We start from the raw sequence: 22,740 nt of genomic DNA on the forward strand, positions 1-22,740 counted from the left end.
CACAGTTTGCACCCATTATCTCATAATTTTAGGAAAAAATAAAACAATTATTCTCTTCAAATGACATATTTATGTTATTACCATTTTAAGTTAAGCTTCCAAAACAAATCTATCATTTTTAAAGTTCAAGCAGAAACATCAAAAAATTTCTTTATCAACTTCCCCACTTCATCAGGAGAGTATTTCACATATTTTTCTGGGTTTTTGGTGAATTGCACACCCTCATATCTAGAAAGAAGAAGAAAAATGTATTATTCCAGATTCTATTGCTGTTCCATCTTATAATCATCATCATCACTACCATCATTATCACAACTATCATTATCGTTAACCAACATCATTCATCAGAGGTAACATTGTCATCACCATTGCTGTTATAGCCATCAACTTCATTGCCAACCACCTTAATCATCATTATTCATCAGAAAGAAAGAGAGAGAGAAAGAGATAGAGAGAGAGAGAGAGAGAAAGATAGACAGAGAAAGAAAGAAAGAAAGAAAGAGGAAGAAAGAAAGGAAGAAAGAGGAAGAAAGAAAGAAAGGGAAAGAAAGAAAGGAAGAAAAAGAAAGAAAGAAAGACTACAAAGAGAGAGAAAGAAAGAAAGAAAGGAAGAAAGAAAGGGAAAGAAAGAAAGAGAAAGAAAGAAAGACTAGAAAGAGAGAGAGAGAAAAGAAGAAAGAAACTGTATGTCCACAAAAACATTTTTAGAAAAACAATAGGATATTAAACTAACTTTTCTCGGAAGGATCTGTAAAGTGGAACAATAAGGTCAAAATTCTTTTTTCTGATTTCTTCACGCAGCTGATCATCTGGTACTGTATATGTCTTTTGGATCTGGTAAATCTCATCAAACTCTGTATTAAATCCCTAGATGAATTATGAATAGTAAACACATCATGTTCCAAGAAAATAAAATAATGGAAAATGTAAAGGTGAAAAAATCTAAAAACTTTGGTGCAGAAATCATTCAAAATTTGATTGGTTCGAGTATGTGAAGCAAAAGTTATTCAAGTTATTTTACCTTGAATTTATCTTTTATCATTTGCCGCTGTTTGTCTTTCAGCTACAAAGATGAAACAAAATAGAATTAAAACATATTTGAAGAGAGCACTGACAGTAAAATGTTCTGTAAAGAAGCTTATCAGTAACCACAAGACTGCTACTTAGTATTCATATTAATATTGTGCACTTGTGAAATTGATGACACACATGACATTGTTACAGCTTTTTGGTTGATTTATTCCAAGAGAGGAGGAGAAGGAAGAGAAGAAGGATGTAAGGATAGGAAAGTGTATTCAATACATGTATTTTACTTTTGCATCAGCACCCTTTGGAGCTGGCCCTGGTTTATCCATCTCTAAGAGGTAATGGAGTACCTTGCTCCAACTAAAAAGGAAATCAAATGTAAGTTTTCAATTAAGTGGTGTACTAAGATGTTAGCTCCACTAAACACACATGTATCTGCTAGTTAATAATGCTGTACTACCAAAGACATTATTGTTTTTGTCCTGGGATAAGCTTTTACTCTTTTAAGAGTGAAAAAATTTGAAAAAGAAAAATTTTTTTTGAATATAAATTTTCAAATATGAATAATATCACTCACCATTTGTCGTACATGTTTTTTTGTTCTTCAACCAACATTTGATACTGGTCATCTATGTCTGTTATTTCTCCCTCTTTGAGGAGTTCAAGAAGACCTGACCTATGAAGTATTTAGGGACTGGTCAGAAAGTAAAAAGGGGGAGGGGGTGGGCCATAAATATCCAATATATCAAAAGACAAAAAAAACCTGGTGACTTATCCCCTGTATCTTATCGTTACTGTAACTATGAATTATTCTGATTGGATGAACTACTCTGTCACGATAGGAAGCCATTTCAATGTTACGGCATGTCGTACCATGTACGTGCTGTAATGTCAGTACCACATTGTTACTACTAATATGGAATCCACTGTATGGAAGCCATTTCAGTGTTACGGAATGTTATACCGTGTACCTGCTGTAAGTCAGTACCTCACGTTTCCTACTCATACGAAAACCGCATAAGGAGGCATTTCAATGTTACGGCATGTTGTACCACATACGTGCTGTAATGTCATTACGACATGTTTCCCACTTGTACGAAAACCACTTTAACTCATACAGTGGCAGAACCAGGATGATTACAAGGGGAAATGCAAGAATAATTAGAGGGATAAAAATGCAATAAAATGAAATTTTCTTCACAATTGTTTTAATAAAAAGTGTCAAATAAATTTATATTTTTACCTTTGTAGCGCTTTGAGAATGTAATGATAATTGTTGAGGAGAAAGAGAGATGACAGAGTTACTGATTCATAAACCTTGGCCTTGAGCTGAAGGTTGAGTCCAAGAGAACCAAGAACACGTTCTGTAATTTTTGAGGGAATGGCTGTTATCTATTATAGCATTTCATTCAAAATCTATAAACCTTCAAATTTTACTAGCAGCAAACACTGAAACAACCTCTGGGCTGATCAAAGTCAGGGCACGGCTAACTCACAGATCCAACCCTGAAACAACCTCTGGGCTGATCTCTGTAAGTCAGGGCACAGCTAACTCACAGATCAAGCCCTGAAACAGCCTCTGGGCTGATCTAAGTCAGAGGACAGGTAACTCACAGATCAACAGATCAGCACATGAAGTCATACATTGAATTGGAATTTAGCTTGTTAGGTTTTGCAGGAGGAAAACCTGAGAGAGGAAACCCTTGAATTGATTGATCCCAGAGAGACCTGACAAGCTCTTTTCATATGTGATGCCAAGTCTGGAAATCAAACCTGAGACCCCAAAACCTGAGAGTTGAGAAAAAAGTGCACTACCACTACACCTTCCTTGGTTCACTAATGTATGTGGTACAGAGTCCAGGAATCAAACTTGAGACCCCCAAGGTGAGAGGCCGCCAAAGTGAACTGCCGTTACACAGTCACTTTTGATTCTAAGAGTTTAAATGAAAACTTACGGACATATTCAGCTGTTATTCTCGTTAGTTGTCCCTTATCCCTGTTAATGAAACCACGCATTTGGTCCTCTTGCTGAGTCGCTAACACATGACCAACTGTCTCTGAATATGGCAAAAGCTGGTCCATAAAGATCAACGTCTGTAAACAACAATATCCATCAGAAATAAATTACCACGCCTAATAAATACTAGGGTAAAAGTTGCTATATGCTCACTATCAATGTATATCGTAAGCCTAAGCCTTGAAGAGTGGGGTGCATCAGAAATTTTAAGGAAGTTGTTATTATGTTGCCACCAAAGAGAGTGATTCATTTCTTGGACAAAACAAGAGAATTTCAATCTCCTGAGAATTGGAAAGTCATTCTGATGTGCTGCGAGGGGTCTATTGCGGTGTAGCCCCCTCCTTAGCAGCTGATACTGTAGGTACTATTTTCTTACATTTCTGGTTAACTCATGTACTGTTCCATCTTTCGGCATGTTTGAGTGTTTATCAGGACCATGCTGAAATGAATGAATGACAATAAAAAGAATGAAAGAAATGCCACTGGTTTATAAATGATTAACAAACCAGGAATAGACATAGACTAGGGCTGAAATGGTCCCACCCAAAGTCCCTTGGGGGGGTTATGAGCACACCCTTGGTTGTAGCATAAGTTTTTTTAAACAACTTTATTGGGAATACTACTCATTTACACAATGACAAAAAAAACACATAGCAATTGAAAAATACCAAAATAATAGAATGACGTGGAATTAAGAAAATAATCAAAGTAGCAAAACAAAAAGGGTGGGGTGCAAATGGGATGCGAGTACCTGTGCAAGGCCCCCGCCAAAATTGTTGTGCCTTTGACTATCTTGTCAAGAGCGCCCTGCCCCACCCCCTACAGAATCTCCTTGATGCTATAACCTTTGGAACTGGGTTCCTTCATCATGATGTTGTGAAGATGTTTACTTATTGTTTGCTAACCTTTATTCCATCAGCAAACTCTTCCAAGGCACGAGATGACTGTTTACAAAAATGAAGAAAAAAATCGTCAGTTATTGTTTTAAAATCAATATTATCATCTTGTCATTGATTAATACCATAAATGCAAGTCATAGGTGAATACAAGGGGGGTGGGGTGGGGTATATTGGCAAGTAAATATCCCTCTCTTTAATGTTTAGCTTTATTTTCTCAGGCAATCAACATCATTTCCATATCTATCCAATCAAAAAGCTGGTTTTGTCAGCGAAACTATTGTTTTGATGCCCCCACCTGCCTCCCCCAAACAAATTGTCATCGCAAATCATCACCACAAAGTACAGCAGTTGCGCTGCTCAATGTGGTTGAATTAAAAGCATGTGAAGGTGCCTTGGGGAACCACTATACAGTCCATGTATGACCCCAGAGCACAGTTCTAACCAGTTTGAATTAGTTAGGGTTGATTTGACAAAATGTTCTAAAATTTTGTATCTGCCAATGGCAGTAATCAATCAATCAATCAATCAATCATTCAATCAATCAATCAATCAATCAATCATTCAATCAATCAATATATAGTTTCAAAAAAAAGTTTTGTGAGGTCAATGAACTTACTGTCAGCTCCAGGATGCGGATAAGATTTGGGAAGCGCATTCTCGTCTTTGCTGTGGTGTCCTGTCAAGGAAAGATCATTGTAATCATTATAACTTGACTCCCAATGCATGTCATGGGGGATTTTGAATCTAAGGCCGGCTTACTTACCTGTACAATGTCATCAAAATGAGGCTGTATCTGACGGAATTGTTTGAGTATCGGAAAGGTCTGCATGATGGCTGAGTAGTTGTGTTTGGTGATGAACCGTTTCAGAGTACTGATGATAGTCTGATGACAGAGAAATTATAATATAACATTAGAAATTATAAATGGCTATTGTTATCAATCTGCAACTTATGGTAAGGAGTCAGTAAGGAGGAGAGCTATGGGTGGGCATAGCGGCAAGAGTGCTTGAGAATCTCCACCATTGCAACCCAGGTTTGGTTAATGGATTCAGTGTTGTTTGTGAGTAGAGTTGTTTGTTGGTTCTCTCCTGTGCTTTGAGGGTTTTTCTTCAGCTTCTCTAAATTACAATTTGATCATGAAACGAGGACCACAGCTTTGTTAGCCACTGGCTATTAAATTTCTTTAAAACAAAGACTGTTGTAAGATGTCAGTGAGTAGTTGGTAAATAGAAATTATCACATGTTAAGAGCTTGATATCGTTTTCATTTGAGTTTTTTGTATCATATTGCAAACAAGCGAGTCCTTGAATGAGTGAGCGATTTGATACGGAAAACTTGTGAATCATTTCACTGATATAATTTTTATTCACTGCTTTCATGGATATCGACCCTAAATGTGTAATAAAGTAGATCATTGAGGCCCTGTTAGGGGTATATTCTGACGAGATACATGGTCTTGAAATGGCAACATGAGAGCCATGGACGGCAGACTGCTCTAATGAATTACAGCAAGGCCCTGTTTAAGGTAAATTTCGACAAGCAACACAAAAACATTCCAAAATTGTGACATGATGTGAAATTCAGACAGAGTAGTTGGTTAAGTGCAAATTGTCAAATAATTGTCAAAGCAATTTTTTGCAGACTTCAGTTATATTTTTTATCAAGGACTTTACTTATATTAGAGGATATTTATGATTATTAATAATTCTGAAGTCAATAACCAACTAACCTCTCCTTCTGCCATGAATGCATCAGTTGCAGCTTCAATCAGTTTGTCAAAGATGGCATTCTGGTGTTCTTCTGGGATTACTGGCTTCATAAGTTCACGCTCACTCTATAAGTCAGGAATGAAAGAAAATTCAGTAAAACACAAGATCAGTTCCCCAGATGCCTCGGTCAACCAACTGTAGCCCATTTGTCAATGTCACAATGGTAAATCTTTGGGCACCTAATGGTAAACCCAGGTGAGATGCTGGTAAATTAACAACATGCTCACTGTTGGAGGGCTGTATGTTGCTGGGGGTACCGTCGCTGGGTGATTGATGGTCAATGAAGTAACAGTGGGCTGTCAATCATCCACAGCTGACAGTCGCTCAATAGAGTATAATTATATTCAGGAGCACTGTTCTTGGGTTTTACCAGAAAACTCATCATTACTCATGCAAAATTGGTTATTATTTTGTTTAGGACTTTGTTATCCTTGGGGTAGCTCTCTGATCAAAGAGGATGGAAAAGGGGCGAGGTTGGGATATGAAAATCAAGAAGGTGGGGTAGGAGGGTATGTAAAGGATAAAACATAACCTTTCTGTAATCAATACCTCTATGAGTTTGAGCAGAGCTTTGCAAGACAACACATAACCAGATGCGTCAATGTCACTATAAAAAAATAAACAGATTATTACTACTACCAGATGAAACTAAATTTGGGGAGAAGTTTGACAAAGAAAATATTTATATGTTAAGTGTATGCTACATCGAGTGTATAAACAAGTTTTTAGTACTTTTAATAATTACCTTTTTTCATCTTTGTGTTCTTCTTTTCCGTCCTTGGAGTCAAATGCCAATGATGTTTGTAGGGAGGAACCTTTACGGCCTGGAAAATGGAAATGAATGAATAAATTAAATAAGTCATGAATTATTAATGAAAGGAAAAATATATGGTTAGGCTTCACAAATTTGCAACGTCCCCTGTGATTGCTTAGGTTTAGGGGCGGGGTTGGGGAAAGGTCATTGTTTTCTATTGTTCTACAACGACGACCCAAAATATATAAGCAATATATATATATATGATTGATTGAATTAATAGTAATTATCATCAATTAATATCAATTAATAAAGGAATATATTAATATTTTGGATATTTGATTAATGAATGGATGGATATTAACTATAACCTAACTGCTATCAACTGCTGATAAGATGCACAGACAAAACAGATAGAAGGCAAAAAAGTATTGTTGTTACATTTTTTTGATTCACTATACTTACTGAATTCCATTGGTTTTGATGGAACTCTTCTTAAGCTATAAGAAAAAATAAAAATAATAATAAAAATGATAATAAAAAAACCCAAAAAACTCAGTGATACAGTATTTAGTGACTCATAGATAAATAGTTAAAACATGCTCTCAATGATTTGAAACTGCATTGTAAAATAATTGGGATACTAGGTGCGCTATGATTGGTCGAAAACCATGTTTGATGAGAGTATCAAAACACACTATCGCCATTGTAGCGCCCGTGAGTATTGCAACTGTCAGATTTTAATCTATCGCACGCACTCATTGGTCAGTTTGAATAAGATGGCAGGTAGGGAGAATTTACTTAAATTTGCTTTTTTTCTATCTTTTCGTGAGTTTGTTATTTTATAAAACAAATCCAAAATCTGATCAAAACACTTGGGATGTTGGGAGAACACTCGAGAAACTGGAAACCACTCCGCTACGTGCCGTGGTTTCCTATGCTCCTCTCATGTTCTCTCAACATCCCACGTGTTTTGATCAGAGTATCAAACACGGAAAACTGTTTTTGATCTGTTAACTATTTTACGGTATTAATGAATATCTTACTCTTTTTTCTTACTGATTCCCTTTCTAGTTGGTGTACTGACACCTGCCAACATTAAATGATATTTAAATAATTAATATCATTATTTTATCCAAATGCTTTTCAAGTCAAACATTGCATGAAAAACAATTGGAGAACAAACCTGAGCTTGCTTTGAATTTTCCACTTGACTGCAAAGAAAATAAAGAAGATTTTTTGAAAAACTTTCTAGAGTGTTAAAAACGATAATTAAACCAGAACTGACTCGAAAATACTTACATGTGTGCTATCCATTATTCTTATCTCCTTAATTCTTAAAAAAAAAGATAAAAAAATTACTGAGATGCGTCTCTGTCAGCTCTCACAGCTGCGGTTGAACCCTGGATGTAAATTTTTTAATCAATACCCAGCCCCTAAACAACCTCAGGGATGATTATATGGACATCATTTATCAAAATCCATGAAGCACAGGATAGAGCCATCTTGTAACAACTCTACTCACAAATGATATCAAGTTCAGAAATCAAATCCAGGTATTGATAAGGGTTAGCATTTTAACTACTATGCCGACTATGCAAGCTTGTGAGTTAGAATTATGAATGGCCTTACTCACCCCTGCATGGATCGAACCAATGTACTTGATCTAATCTGTGCATATGCGCTCATGAAATCCAAGGAGTGAGTTTTTCCTGGTCCTGTAAGCCAGTTGGAGATGGTGCTGAGATCTTCAATGACCTTTTCTGAAATATAAATCAGTATCATATGATATGATATAATGAAACCTAACTGGAAGTTATCTAAGTTATTCATAATTCGTAATCATCCTTATTTTTGCAAGCATCATCATCATTGTAATCAACATCATTATTAGCACCATCATCTTTCATGTCATCATTGTCAACCTCCTTCATCGCTTTTAGAACAGCAATGTATTATGAGCACTATATAAATTATCATAATCATCATCATCTCCATCACCACCCCCCATCATCATCATCATCATATTATCATCATTAACACCATCATCACCATCATCACTAAAATTATTAAAATTATGAATAATTATATAGATAGATAGATGATTTATTAAGTATTATATAGCAACCATGAATGATATAATATACAAAATAAATAAATAGGAATAAGAATTACCACAATCACAATCATCATAATTATCATTACCTGGTAAATGCTCAACATTAAGCTCTTCTCCCAGCTGACCTGGAGTATACAAGAAGACACAGCTGAATAAAAAGATTCTCATTCCTACATGTACACAAATTGCACAATACTTTACTAAAAATTAGACCCACAACCAAAGTGGTCTACGATTCAATAGCCCATGAGGCTAAAGCTCTAATTATTTTAGTATAAACCTACTAATAGGTCAAATAAATTAAAACGAACAACGTTGAAATTAGGTTGAAATAATTTAATTTTGCATTGTTTTAGTCTTCAAATCTGATACTTTTTCGCTACTAGTGGTCTATCGATAACAGACCAATAGTAGGTCAGCCAATCAGAGTACAGGATTTGTTATATGTATAAATATTTCTCACCTTCTTCATTTCCAATACAATCCAGGATGACATTACCAGGTACCGGTTTACTGTGCCTGTTTAGTAACATCCTGAATTCCTTTTCCAGTGACTCACGACCACACTCTCTTAGTGACGTCTAGAAAATAACATGACAGTATATGAAATATATTAAAACACTAACTTTCCCATCTCAAAATCAAACAAAAATGAAAAGTAAAATATTCTGGTATTCCACAGGACTCATCATTGGGACCACTGTAACCAGAATTAACCATAGTTGTAAGAAAGGAAGGACTCTGAAAATGGGTAAAAAGGAATGACAGCTTACCAAATGAGTCATTTCAAGGCAGTTTGGATTGTTCTGAGTGAAAAATTCAATGGCATCAATAACTCTTTCAAGGTTCTTGATATATGCCTCTAGGTTACCAGTTGGTCTGAAAGGATTATGGTTGACACATAAGAATATGAAGCATTATTTTGATTGCCAAAAGTAGGTACAAAGTTAGGAAGGGCAGGTAAATGGTGGTATTTTCTGAGCTAAGTCATGGACTAGACAGGCCAACTCACACATGGAATCCTAATTTAGCAAATCAAGTTTTGTTGAAGGAGATAATTAAACCAGAGAAACCCAAAAAAACTTGAATCTAGAGGGAGGCAAAGCAAGAGTTTTTCAGAGATTGGAGTGATTTCCATACTTACGCGTCTCTGATGACATGTTCTGTGTTAGAATATACGTGATGGTAGCTGATAACATGGTCTAATGCCGACAAAGACCTGTCAATATCTCAATATCATGTCAAGGAATAATCTCATAGGACATATATGATTATTGCTAGTGTGTCATAGCAATGTATTTTGGGACGGTTATCTCAGTTAAATAACACCAAACGAAAGAACAAACCACAACATATTTTGATTAGTTTAACTTAATTTAGTTAACAGTCTGAGAATACATTGCTGAGACGCTACCACTGTGACAGACTAGCCATATAGTCTGTGACTTATTTTTGTGGAGGGAGGAAATCCAAAGAACCCAGATAAAAACCCTTAAATCAGAGGAAAGACCCAACAAACTTTTCCCACATGTGGTGGCGAGTCTAGGAATCGAGAGGGTAGTGTAGGGTGGCGGTACAAAGGCCATAAAACAAAGGATACTGCTTTGCCTTCTTTGCAAATCTACTGTTTCTTTGTGTACAGGTACAATGGTATCTTCCAGTTTGTGAATACGACTCTCAAATGATGCCAGGATATTGAGCTGCAAAAACAGATAATCATTAATTTGCTGCATGATACTTAGAAGCAGTTCCTTTTCTGGCCTCCCCCCATTTATTGGGCTCCCAATATTTTCTTTCAATGAAACTCGTACAAACTTTGTCTTACCATGTTTTTAGTGATATGGTCGCTCTTTGTTAGACTTTCTTTTAGAAATGACAGTGTCATCTTCTCCTAAGCACCAAAAACAAAAGAATAAAACATCATCTACTTCCTTTCCTGCATCCGACATGGAAGTTTACCTCTCCAAATGTCAAAACTCTTCATTCAAATAATACCTGGTTCAACTTCTCCTCTATCTGTTTCTTCTTCACCGAAATATCATCCATAGTGGCTACTTAATGATATCTTGTAAACCAATTTATATTTCAGTTACTTTAAATAGGTCTAAAGGTTATTCCTTTTTGCATTTTTGAGGGTATTTTTAGGAAACTACAAACGTGTGTTGTTTATCGCCATCTTGGATTTTCGCCCACTCTGCAAACACAGGTAGCCCAAGCTTGGTTTTTGGGCAGATTTGCTCAGCAGTTTTTAATTTTCGACCATTTCTGAACTAAAGCGAGTACCAATCGAATCAAAATAATTTATATTTGTAGAGAAACTTCAAGAACATCTCTTTAGTTTAGTAGATTTCGATTTGACGTGTTTGTTGTTTGTACTTTAGAAACAAGCTTTTGGGCTCCCTGTGATAGAATCATAACAAGATATAATCCAAGATGGCGACCATGAAGACTTCGCCGGATTTAGTGAATTGTTTTGTGTTTAACTCGGATTTTGGACCAAAAGAAGGAATGGTAAGACACTTAGTATACTATTCATACACAATATTTTCTTATAAATCCAAACATCATCGCAGAATCAAGAATTTTTGCTTAAAATTCACTCCATTTCATTACCCAGGAAAAACTTCGTGTTGTCCACATATATTTTTGGAGGCGTACACGATTTTTAAAGATTTGATTACTTATTTTTATCTTTAAGAAATATTGTGACTTTTTATCTTGTTTTGTAGGAACACGAAAAGGTTATTATTTACATTCCAACTGAAGAAGATTTCGATAAGAAAATAAAAAATATTGGATTGTCCGAAGCTCTGATTCAATTCACTGAGTAAGTATTTTCTCAGAAAGTCCAATAAAGATAGAACCAGAACATACTTTTTCCATATATTCCTTGGAAGTCAACATTGGAAATCCCTTTAGCTCCATGGAGGTGCATGGATAATTACCTGAACTATACAATATGCCCTACTCAGACCCTCCCCACCACTTGTAAAATTTCAGTCCCATTCCATGGGGGAGGTGTGGATATTTTCTGGAACTACGCAATATACCCTCCTCAGACCTTCCCCACCCCTTGGAAATTCCATTGCTCCTCAATGGGGGAGGTGTGGATATTTTCTGGAACTCCCCAATATACCCTCCTCAGACCTCTCCCCCCCTCGGAAATTCCATTCCTCCTCCATGGGGGAGGTATAGATATGTTTATTATAAGAGGTGTGTATCATTGATGTTTAACAGGACATTTGCTCCAGAGAAGCCTTGTGAGGCTGTGCACACACAGAAAACAAGACAAACCTTCTACAACCCAGAACCAGGATATTGGATGGTTATGGTGAGATGTTGAGCTCAAATATGTGATCTTAAAATTTTATTGGTACCCTAAAAGAACCTCTGTCAGGGCATGGCTAACTCACAGATTCAACCCTAGAACAACCTATGGGCTGTTCTAAGTCTAGGGCACAGCTAACTCACAGATTGAACCCTAAAACAACCTCAGGGCTGTTCTAGGTCAGGGCATTGCTAACATATATTTATTTTTAATCCTAGACTGTCAGTATCCCTTTTAGTGAAAAAATTGCAAAAGATGGTATAAAAGTAGTTGAATATCATGATGAAGATGTAGTGGTAAGAACCAGTGATGTCTGTCTGCCTGTCTGTCTGTCTGTCTTTTGAATTACATTTTGTAGTATACACAAAATCAAAATACATGGAGACCAAGCGACTGACTAGCCTCTCATACTTTTGAATATGATTTTATGTTTCCATGTGAACACGTGAACATGCTAGTTAGTTGCTAGTCAGTGCAGAATAATAGTTATTCAAATCGTATGCCATATTTTGATTCTGTGTATTTTTTTTCTCTTTGTAGGACAGTATTTTAGATGCAGTACTCAAGCAAGCTTACAAGATGTTCAGAGTAAGCTTTTCCTTTATTCAAGGGAAAACAATTTGACATTCAAATGGTGATTATTTTTCTGATATTTTGACTGTCTTGTTGCAGTTGTTTAATGGGACATTCACCTACCTTGTGGAGACGTATAGCAGAGAAGTGTTACGTAAAAGGGCAGACTATTTTTATACACATGTGAGTATTTTAAGACTGCATTATTTATTATCATCATCAATTTCATTTGTCATCACCATTGTCAACATCACCATTATTATTGTTATTCCCCATCATCATGCATTATTATCATCATCATTACCATCATGGATTGTCATCATCATCATCAGCATCATCATCATCATCATTGTCATCAATCATCATCATCACCATCATGGAATGTCACCTTCATCATCATCATTGTCATCAATCATCATCATCACCATCATGGATTGTCATCAGCATCATCATCATCATTGTCATCAAACATCATAATCACCAACATGGATTGTCATCAGCTTCGACATCATCATCATTGTCATCAATCACCAGACATCATTATCATGGTATGCCAAGAATTAAAACACTTTTTACTTTTTGTTTTCAGTACCTAAAGACATTGAACTTTTCTAATTTTGATTTACTAGATGTATTCTCAGGTAATATCTTCTAATATTATCTAATAACATCTGTCCAATATATCAACATTGTTAACTTTCATGCTACCATAGCAACTCTATCTCCATGTGAACCTACAAATATTTTACTTCTTAAGGACAATATTTAAAATCTGACTGAAATCTTTTTCTGATTCTAATTTAATCTTCATTCTTAAGGCATTCAGTTTCTACCTCTTGACAAGAACACTTTCTTAAAAGTCCAATGTTTCATCAATTTAGTGGAACATACATTTAAGTAAGTTGAATATTATTCTTAAATGTTGATAGTAAGTGATGTTGATATTTTTGTAAAGCATTATTGAACTGAACAGAATTGATGCTAAATAAAAGTTGGTTATTAGAGTGAAGGCATTTAACCCACAAAATAAAAACTATTAGTCAACGTGTAATAGTCAAATAGACACAAAAGAAAACAATGGAATTAGGGTCTACTAAAGTATATTAGTCTAATATCTATTTCACAGGTTTAATGCCTTCACTCTATTATGATGCTAGATATAATTTGCTTTATCTTATTTCTCATATAATCTGAATCTGAATGGAAGGCAAAAAATTATCTTATCTTATCCCCTTTCTCCCATTACTTGGCAGTCCAGTCAAGTACACAGCTTTCCTTTACTCTGATAAACTTGTCTGGTAAGTACCTTGAATGCACTGGTTTTAATGTTGCTCAACTTTGAGGAGTGCACCTAAGAAATAAAATGCTTTACTTAACTCCTCTGGGCTGGCTCTCAGTGTTTCCTTCCTTGGGGTTCCTGTGGAGGATAACAGTCGATAAAGAGTCTTTTAGTCCTTCTCAGCCACATATGAACACAGATAGTCCACTATAAGAGAAATACAGAAGATATTACACCTGTAGAGGAGGTTAGAATTTTAATTTACTTACAGTGACCAAAGAAATGTTCACCATAAACACAGGTAACCCATAATGGTAAAAAGTAACTTAGTTATCCAGTTAACCTAAAATGGATATTTTTTTTTAGGAGTGGTTTAGAACAAGAAGACATGAGAGTTATGTTTAAATATCTTGTTACAAGTTTATTTCCATCGACTTTGGAATCTGGCGTAAGGTTTTGATTTATTCAGTCACATTGAGTTCTATAAAATACAGCCATATTTCCCCCCACAGATCGATGTTAAATGAAACAGTATTATGTTACCTTCTCAGACCCTCCCCATCCCTTGGAAAATCCAATCCTCCTCCAAGAGTGGAGGTAACTTTTGTGATTGAAATTTAATTGCATGTATTTTGCCTCTTACCAACAAGTTATTAGATAGCATGGGTGGCGTTCGTGGCTAACGAGCCGTCTTTCACTGCTGTGAGTCCAACGGGTCGGGTCGTTGGTTCGAGCCCTGTGGTCGCCACATGTGAATTGAGTTTGTTTGATGTGTTGTTCTGTCCTATGCTACAAGGGTTTTCTCCAATTTCTCCGGTTTCCTCCCTCCGTAAAAATCATCATGTGAGTTGAGTGTTGTGTGCATAGAACATTTAATGTGGTGGTAGTGTGAGTGAGTGAAAAGTGTCCCCAATTAGTGCGAAAGCGCTAGAATGACTAGACACTTAAATAAAAGTGATTTATTTTTTATTTTATTTATTTAAGACATCTCAAGGATATGTAGTTGTACAACCAAAATCCCATCATGGAAGGTACACATTGAAGTCAGTAGAAATAGACCCATAGCAAGGCCTGGATATCCGGGGGAGGGGGGGAAAATGTTGCATAATGTCATTTTATGAGCCCTCCTTCCCCATCCAGCCTCTCTCCTTGCTATGGGCCTGCAGTATACATTAATTTATTCAACCAGTTTCAAATGTCGTATGTCATTAGTAACTAAGTTAGAGGACATTTCAGTTGATTGTGTTATTGTGGTTTCTAGGTATTTACCACTAATAATAATAATAAATAAACATTTATATGGCGCTTTACAACTAATACTTCATTTGTTGTCATGGTAACAGGTTTATTACAGGCCCGTCAGAGCTGAATGACATCCCAATACCAAGGAAACCACCCCGTATCTTTGTGAACACAGACATTGAACAAGAAGAGCTGGTCCTGGTTTGTTACAAGGTAATGTAACATCATGTAAAATTTGCGGATGACACAATGCTGCCTCCAATTTTGTGATTTGTTGTTCAAGAAGCTTATAAATGATTGTTTTTCTAGGCTTTAGATGCAACAATATGTCTTCTGATTGATGGTAAGTTTGATCAATTTATTATAAATTTATTCACTGTAATGATTTTTGTTGGAAATCTTAATAATGTCATGATATTTTGAATTTGTTAATGGAAAAACCTCTCAACGAATTTAGTTGCAAAAGAAATTTAAGATCAGAATGTATCATTCGATATAATATTGTAAACTCATTAACCCTATGAAATGTTTCAAAACTGAGAATGAATAAAAATGACCAATGAAGAGATGTTTAAATAAACCCTACAAAATGTCATTAAAATATTAAGACATTGATAAGGAGACAACAGTTACAACAGGGAATCGTTTGGTACCTCTACATATTCTGATTGACGGCAGTGTATTGCCTGATTTCCCTGTCAAAACTGTGCATAGCAATGAAAACAGTGGTAAATAGAAATGGCCCGTGGCTTTTCAAAGCAAAAAAGATTATACTGTATTGAGACTCAAAGTTAGGTGAAGAAATATCTTGTTTTGCAGCTCCAAATCCAAGTGTAGAGTTTTACAGAAAACTTGATGGATTCCTCGGTCCTCAACTGACAAATCTTGCTAATATCATCTGTGAACAGACGGCCAAGAAGCAATTAGGGTATGGGATAAGACAATATTACAGGGGGTTAAAAATCACATTGCTGCAGGGCTAAGATAATGTCATCAGACAATGAATCTAGACCTAATTTATATATCTTGGTGCAATGTTTACCTATTTAAGAGAATGTGTCCTAGAGAATAAGATTCAAGATTCCTTTGAGTTGTATCGATCTGAAACATCATCTGTAACCATTAAACGAAGAAATGATACTCTAGGGAACTGATGGGATGACACAGTGCCTGAATTTCTTTATTGATTGATTGATTTTATATATTGATTCTAAATAAATTCTCATCCTTTTGGTATGATTTTAGATCAGAGCAGCAATATCGATACATTTATTTCAACCACATCAACTTGGCTCAAAAGTCTTCAATCCACTCCAAGAAGTCTTCCCTAACAGGTGTTGCGCCAGAGATCATGAGGCTGATGGGGGATATCAGTGCCGACTTTAAAAAGTTAGTAACTCGCCTGGCATGACTGATTACTCTATTTCAATCATTGATTATCAGCAGCAGCACCACTGTCATTATCATAATCAACCTAACTATCGTTATCACTGCCATAATCATAATCATCACCAACATAATAATCCATCATCACGACCAACATCATCTACATAAGCATTAACTTCATCATCATCATCACCATGATCATCCATCATCACCATCGCTATCATTACCTGGTACCTTCACTCCAATATCACCATCACCATCATCACCATCATCATTACCACCATGATTGTCAACACCACTATTATCATCAGCATCATTATCATCAAATATAGCCAACACAATATCATCATCAAACATCACTCCTATATATCATCATTTTTTCTAGCTTCCAAGAAGATGGTGAAACATACGTGAAGACCATGTCTGACTGCTGGGTGGTAGGAAGGAAGTCCGACCAGAGAGAATTTTTTGTAATACTAAATCAGAAGAGTGCCAACCTCATCGAAATCAATGGTCAGTATTTTTAAATATTATTAATTAATATTTCCAAGAAATACAATTACCTATTTTGATTGAATTTTACCAAAATTGAGAGAAAATGTGTGAAATATTTGCTCGCTGCTCCCTGCCTATTCTTTGTTTTGCTGCTTACTTAAACTGTAGACTGCGAACAGTCCCTCTTTTTCCCTTGGTGAGTCTGTCTGTCTGTCTGTCTGTGTCGACTGGCCAAGAAGGATTGGTTACGAGTCAAAAGTCCCTGGGGGAGGGGGCTGGGGAGGGAAGGACGAAAGGAAAATAGAGGTCCAGTCTACTTAAACTGGTATGGAAAATCCTATCCTAGTACAAGATGAAGTCTCTCTTTTACTATCTGCAGGTTACTATATTTTAATAATAATAAATTAATAAATTGGTATTTATATAGCACCATAAAACCTCAATCTTCAGGTAAATTTTTCCTGTGGTCACATGAGAACAGCTTATTGTCAATTTTCTATATTATTTTTTTCAGAGGAAGTCAAGAGGTTAAGCATGTCACATTTTAATAATATCTTCTTCATGGATTAGTCCTCTCAGCATTCTTTTTATTTCTTTGTACTTCCCTGTAGCTAGATTCACTCTTCCGACCTCTTATCCTTGGGTGTGCAATGTTTCCCCATTTCAGACCATTCACAAATTCAAGTACTGGCTGAGTGAATTATCAGCATAATAATACAGGGCTTAAAATAAGGACAGATCAGTTGCCAGTCATGATAACAGGCCAAATTAGTTTTAGCTTAGTCATACCTCATTTCTGGCTAAACGTTACTGTTCAAAATGACCAGCAAGGTAAAGATTTGACCACACAAGTCCCAGTTCTGGCTGGACATTCTCTGGCCATTACTTTAAGCCCCTGTAATACAACTGTATCAAATAAACCAAAATGCTGTAAAATAAAATTATCGACCAATGTAAATATCAATCAACACAAAATAATAAAAAAACTTTCTGGGATTAATAAAACATATATTATCATGATTAACCCACAGCCTGTAATATTACTATACATTTCAACTTTATGCAGCCATGCTGTACTTTAACAAATTGATAAAACCAACACGAGAATTCCATTCAATCATAAATTCCTTCACAAAAGGCTTCATAAAAAATATATCCACAATCAATAATGCCTATAAATATTTTAAAATAAAATTTCAGCAATTATAAAACTTATTTTCAGTTGTGTTGCTTGGAGTTTGCTTAACTGAGCTTCCTTGATTTGTATCATAGCTGGTACTCTATTATCTAGGTTCCCATAGCAACCTCATAAATTTATTGAATTGTTTTTGGGTTTGTTTCCATGGCAACTAGGTTTTTCTGTGGCTATATTTAGGGTATCATTTCCTCATAAATTCATACTCATGTTTCCAAGGTAACCAGTTTCTCTATGTTTCTATGGCAACGTCTAGTGTATCTATGACATCTCTGTTGTTTTTCTTGGGTTTCTTGTGAAACATAATGAGTAACATCAAGACCGGTAGATGTAACAGACTGAAGCGAAACAGTTCTCTCGATGATTTACTATCAGATTGTTGATAGAATCTCCAAGCAAGCCATGTTAGGTAGGTGTTAAGAGGAAGAGAGTCCAATGCAAGCCACCATGACGTGACATCACACAGGGGAAGTAGAGTTGATAAGCCTATTAGGTAAATTGAGTGCCGTAAGGCTACTCGACGGCATAAGGCAGGATCTGTGACACACATCATTCTATAACCAGCTGAAGGCAAAAAAATAAATAGACAAAGTTAAATATCATCTCTAAATCTTAAATAGCCAATGTACATATGGAATCTCTAGCACAAAGCATGATGGAATACTGAGTTTTTACACTTTTTCAGCTCCTCTATAAATTCATCTGACAATTTTTCCTTCAACATTTTCTATGGAAATGTAAGTACTTCAAGAGACGGGAAAAAAACCAGAATTTTTTTTCAGATTGTTCCTTCGATTTCCCTGTTCCATTTTTGCAGCGCTCAATTTCCAGGAGTGCTTTGTGAGCTTTGATGCCTATTGCTGAGTTTCAATCAGCTGATAAAAGTCTTTGAATCTCATTATCTTCTCCTGTAAGCCAGAAGGAATTCTTATAAAAACCTGCGATTCTGCATGAGGCAGAAAATGATGTCAAATGAAACCCAGTAAAATCTAGACATTACTCACCTCGAGAATAATCTGGCCGTAGGTTCCAACTAAGAGCATTAAAATGAGGAAACTGCCAGGAATAGAGTATTCCAGCCAACACCAGAGCTCCTGGACCGAGTGACCCAGTACATGCCGCCCATCCCATGAGAGGAGGGATTCCACCAACTAATGACCCCATCCATGTATTAACGATGCTTAAGCGCTTCAGGGGTGTGTATATACATGTATATAAAAGAAGATTTGCTCCACCTGTGGAAAAATTGAAAATAAATATAATGTAAAGGTGTTGAAAATAAAAGATAGTGGAATTCAGAAATTATTCTTCATAAAAACCATGACATGATAATATATAAAACTCTTATACATCAAAGGTACAATTTCAGGGCCGATCCAGGGATGGTAAAATAGGTGACTAGTCACCCTCCTTTTGATCAAATTTCTCAGTATATCGTTAGTAACAGTCACCCCCTTTTCCTAGAATTCCTGGTATAATATTTGTAATAGTCACACCCTTCTAAAATTCCTGGATCTGACCCTGAAGTTCCAAATTTGAAGGCCGGTTTAGATGGTACGATTTACGCCTACAACTATTGTATACAACACGCTCGCGCCATCCTACAACTCGAGTGGTAGCGTGTAAATCAAGCCTACAACTCGCCTATGACAGACGCGAGCATGTTGTATGCAATAGTTGTAGGCGAAAATTGTACTGTCTAAACCAGCCTTTAGAGATGCTATTTCACATATTTCCAAAGCATTTCTGAACAGGAAGGAAAGTACAATGGCACCCAGCGAACTTTCCAAATCTGTCAATTAAATAAATAATATCCTAATAGATATCAATAAGTGAAGTAACATACCTAAAAGAGCTGTAAGACCATTGACTTGAGTTAACAAACTAGTTACTCCAATTGCTCCTGTTACTATGCCAAATGCAAGAACATGGGATGCACTGGAATCAAATGGAAGTAAAAAAAAAAAAATTTAAAAAGGAAGAACAATAAATGTTTTGAAGCTTGGGATTCCTGTGTCCCGAGGGTACCCCTCCCCTCACGGGCAAAACCAGTTATGTAAAACCAGTCAAACAAGTTTGTATTTAGAAGTAGTTTTATGGAGCTCATGGTTTTGGAGCAATGTTTGCCTTTTTTGACAATTTTTTGGTTGAGAGAATAAGTGTTTTGTGAAGATTTCAAGATCTTATTGTGATCAAGTAAAAAAGTCTAAGAAACAATAAAATGGCAATGAGCAAGTCTGTAGAAACTTGTTGTTGCAGCTTTCCATTACCTTAAAAGTCCCCTGACCAGTACTCGGTTCTGTGTTCTTGCCATTTGAGAGTCAAATGGAATTTCCATCCACTTTGAGTAAAATCAAAAGAAATAACTTTTTAATATCAGATGTTTGACAAACAAGAAGACACCACAGGGAACCCATGACTGATTGTTAATTCATTTATAGACCTGTTCAGCTTAGGCATGTTTGCCCCATTTTACCTCAACCAGTGATGTACAGAGGTTGGGTAAGACAGGCAAGAACCCTCAATTCTTAAATTCAGGTTTCCTTTTTATGCATTAGTTTTGACAAGAAATTTAAAATGATTGACAGTACAACAGAAAAGCTCTTTGCAACAACGTTGTTATCTCTATGGGTTATGATAACAAAGCTTCTGTGAATTGTCGGAAAATTAGTCAAAAATATGTACACCATCTGCTCACCCTTCCCTCCCCCCTCTCAAATTTGGGGCATCATTATGCCATTGACCTTAACTACTAGAACGAATAGAAATGTTGATGTAAGCCTGTGACATTTTGTTGAGCATGAACAGTAAGAAAGATAGAACATCACATTTTATGGATACCCTGGAACAGCCAATGGGATGACAGAGCTCTGAGTTTGAGAGTGTCATCCTGACCACAGGGTATCCAGTATTAGTACTACTTTAACCTTATCTCTAATATTGATTAAATATAAGGACTGACCTGATTGATAGCATTAGCTGAGGAAGAACAGAGAAGAGTACCTAGAGACATCCACATAAATGTATCCAAGTGTATGGCCTCTGGGGCTAAGGCGTACCCTGCCATTGCTGTCAGTACTACCATGCCTTGTGAGAGACAACAACGGTGATCAATAATACATAAAGGGACAGATGGTGTAAAACAAATAGCCAAACCAAACATTTATATTCGTATTGATACCCTGAGACAACCTCTTGGCTGATCTAAGTCAGGGCTGTCACAGGTTAGTCACAGAACGAATGCCTGAAACAACCTCTTGGCTGATCAATGTCAGGCCATGGTTAACTCACACATAGAACCCTGAAACAACCTCTTGGCTGATCTAAGTCAGGGCATGGCTAACTCACAGATTGAACCCTGAAACAACCTCTGGGCTGATCTAAGTCAGGGCATGGCTAACTCACAGACCAAACCCTGAAACAACCTCTTGGCTTATCAAATGTCAGGGCATGGCTAACTCACAGATCTTATCTGAATATAACTGAAGGAGGACAACCATGAAACCCAGAGAAACAACCTCTATTCAAAGAAAAGGATTTGAATGGGATGTAGAGTCTAGGGCCTGGTCGTACGAAGGGTAGATGGTGCTATCTGATGGGTGAATCCTTATCCAGTGAATAAGAAGATGCTGTTCTCCAATAAATTTATCCACTGGATAAGGATTTATCCATCAGAAAGCGATATCCACCCTTCATATGACTGAGCCCAGGAATGAAACCAAATCTTCCCACAATCCCATGAAATCTATAATTAGCTAACATTTACTAATAATTAATCAATAATTACCTGTCAAGCGTATCTTGGCCAGCCTCATGTAGTAGGTAGGCAACAATTTTAAATCTACTTTCTGCTGCCGCCATACCTCCTCCTCCTCTTCTACAGCAGGTATGGCTTTTTTGATGAGTTGTTGTTGCTTCTGTCCTGGCTTTTCTAGTGTAGTGCTTGAAGCAGTGGACATAAACTACAACAGAAAAAAAAATTATTTCATGACTTTTCTTCCAGATATATAAGTTCAATGCAATGATGTTTACTCTCCAAAAGTTATTTTAAAAATCAAAAAAGAGATTTAAAAGAATTGAAAATTATTTTGAAGACGCTGTAAGCCAATGACTTGTGGGAGAAGTTGCATAACAAAGTTATTAAAAAAATAAAAAAACTAGAAATTACCTTGTGAAATACTTTTGCGACATCAGGATTCTTTGCTGGGTTAGAGATGTAGAGTTTATAGTGTAGAATACGTCCATTAGTACAGAGCGATGATTCTCTAGATGAGTGGAGAGGCGCAAGTGTTGTTCTTAGCAAACGAGACCCGGCGAAAATGTTGGTCTTGAAGCGTCCAACATGACGGAATTCTACAAAAAATATCATCTTCATCAGTAAAAAAATGACTAAAACAATAAGTTTGATATCTTGGCTAGTTACTTACGGTATAAGGAGCAATGATAAAGCATAATAATGTGTGAAAATGCAATTTTTAGCGACCATTTTGAGGAAGACCAACAATCACATGCACAGCCGCCATATTTGATAGCAAAATACTATGGGGGGGGGGGTGGGGCTAAACAAATTTTATTTCATACCTTTTAAAAAATCTTATTTCAATAGAATACTCCTTGTCTATACAAATTACAAAATTTAATGGCAGTTTTTATCCTTT

At 36.2% G+C, this 22,740-nt stretch overlaps 3 protein-coding genes across 3 annotated transcripts; 1 reads left to right on the top strand and 2 right to left on the bottom strand.

Annotated features, from left to right (window-relative positions):
- Positions 1-47: 47 nt before the first annotated feature.
- On the bottom strand, positions 48-10,767 carry LOC116302063 (exocyst complex component 7). Its single transcript, XM_031711262.2, has 26 exons — positions 10,580-10,767; positions 10,410-10,475; positions 10,185-10,284; positions 9,729-9,813; positions 9,358-9,463; positions 9,048-9,165; positions 8,671-8,709; positions 8,102-8,228; positions 7,768-7,801; positions 7,652-7,679; positions 7,512-7,554; positions 6,931-6,965; positions 6,457-6,535; positions 6,261-6,318; positions 5,672-5,776; positions 4,706-4,825; positions 4,559-4,618; positions 3,949-3,987; positions 3,420-3,482; positions 2,982-3,120; positions 2,270-2,390; positions 1,604-1,702; positions 1,314-1,386; positions 1,022-1,063; positions 734-867; positions 48-228 (listed from the first exon to the last, which is right to left on the bottom strand). The coding sequence occupies exons 1-26, from the start codon at positions 10,628-10,630 to the stop codon at positions 126-128; spliced, it is 2,067 nt and encodes a 688-aa protein (XP_031567122.1). The 5' UTR covers positions 10,631-10,767; the 3' UTR covers positions 48-125.
- A 212-nt stretch (positions 10,768-10,979) lies between these two features.
- On the top strand, positions 10,980-18,098 carry LOC116302061 (vacuolar fusion protein CCZ1 homolog). The gene is made up of 17 exons (XM_031711260.2): positions 10,980-11,095; positions 11,314-11,411; positions 11,822-11,915; positions 12,131-12,208; positions 12,453-12,500; positions 12,585-12,668; positions 13,075-13,126; positions 13,304-13,382; positions 13,739-13,783; positions 14,131-14,212; positions 14,749-14,795; positions 15,108-15,219; positions 15,316-15,349; positions 15,826-15,934; positions 16,252-16,395; positions 16,778-16,905; positions 17,402-18,098. The coding sequence occupies exons 1-17, from the start codon at positions 11,018-11,020 to the stop codon at positions 17,455-17,457; spliced, it is 1,368 nt and encodes a 455-aa protein (XP_031567120.2). The 5' UTR covers positions 10,980-11,017; the 3' UTR covers positions 17,458-18,098.
- LOC116302062 (protoheme IX farnesyltransferase, mitochondrial) lies at positions 17,416-22,601 on the bottom strand. The gene is made up of 8 exons (XM_031711261.2): positions 22,510-22,601; positions 22,251-22,435; positions 21,870-22,044; positions 21,045-21,169; positions 20,353-20,423; positions 19,929-20,020; positions 19,087-19,317; positions 17,416-18,646 (listed from the first exon to the last, which is right to left on the bottom strand). Exons 1-8 carry the CDS (start codon positions 22,532-22,534, stop codon positions 18,315-18,317), a joined length of 1,236 nt encoding a protein of 411 aa, XP_031567121.2. The 5' UTR covers positions 22,535-22,601; the 3' UTR covers positions 17,416-18,314.
- Between the last annotated feature and the right edge of the window lie 139 nt (positions 22,602-22,740).

Source organism: Actinia tenebrosa, unplaced genomic scaffold, assembly GCF_029948245.1.
Source record: "Actinia tenebrosa isolate PJP-AT-01 unplaced genomic scaffold, QUT_ActTen_1.0 PGA_scaffold0__85_contigs__length_37466705, whole genome shotgun sequence".
In the NCBI taxonomy this organism is placed as follows: Eukaryota; Metazoa; Cnidaria; class Anthozoa; order Actiniaria; family Actiniidae; genus Actinia; species Actinia tenebrosa.

Excerpts from the sequence above, each read along its gene's own strand:
- LOC116302062 (XM_031711261.2), bottom strand. The coding sequence starts at position 22,534 with ATGCTTTATCATTGCTCCTTATACC. Across the intron at positions 20,424-21,044 it reads CAGCTAATGCTATCAATCAG|TGGATGGAAATTCCATTTGA; the intron begins GTCAGTCCTTAT and ends TTTTACTCAAAG. Across the intron at positions 20,021-20,352 it reads CTGGTCAGGGGACTTTTAAG|TGCATCCCATGTTCTTGCAT; the intron begins GTAATGGAAAGC and ends ATTTGATTCCAG.
- LOC116302061 (XM_031711260.2), top strand. The coding sequence starts at position 11,018 with ATGGCGACCATGAAGACTTCGCCGGATTTAGTGAATTGTTTTGTGTTT. Across the intron at positions 12,501-12,584 it reads AAGCTTACAAGATGTTCAGA|TTGTTTAATGGGACATTCAC; the intron begins GTAAGCTTTTCC and ends GTCTTGTTGCAG. Across the intron at positions 15,220-15,315 it reads TGGTCCTGGTTTGTTACAAG|GCTTTAGATGCAACAATATG; the intron begins GTAATGTAACAT and ends TTGTTTTTCTAG.
- LOC116302063 (XM_031711262.2), bottom strand. The coding sequence starts at position 10,630 with ATGGATGATATTTCGGTGAAGAAGAAACAGATAGAGGAGAAGTTGAAC. Across the intron at positions 6,319-6,456 it reads GAACACAAAGATGAAAAAAG|TGACATTGACGCATCTGGTT; the intron begins GTAATTATTAAA and ends ATTTTTTTATAG. Across the intron at positions 3,121-3,419 it reads TACATGAGTTAACCAGAAAT|ACGTTGATCTTTATGGACCA; the intron begins GTAAGAAAATAG and ends TGTTGTTTACAG.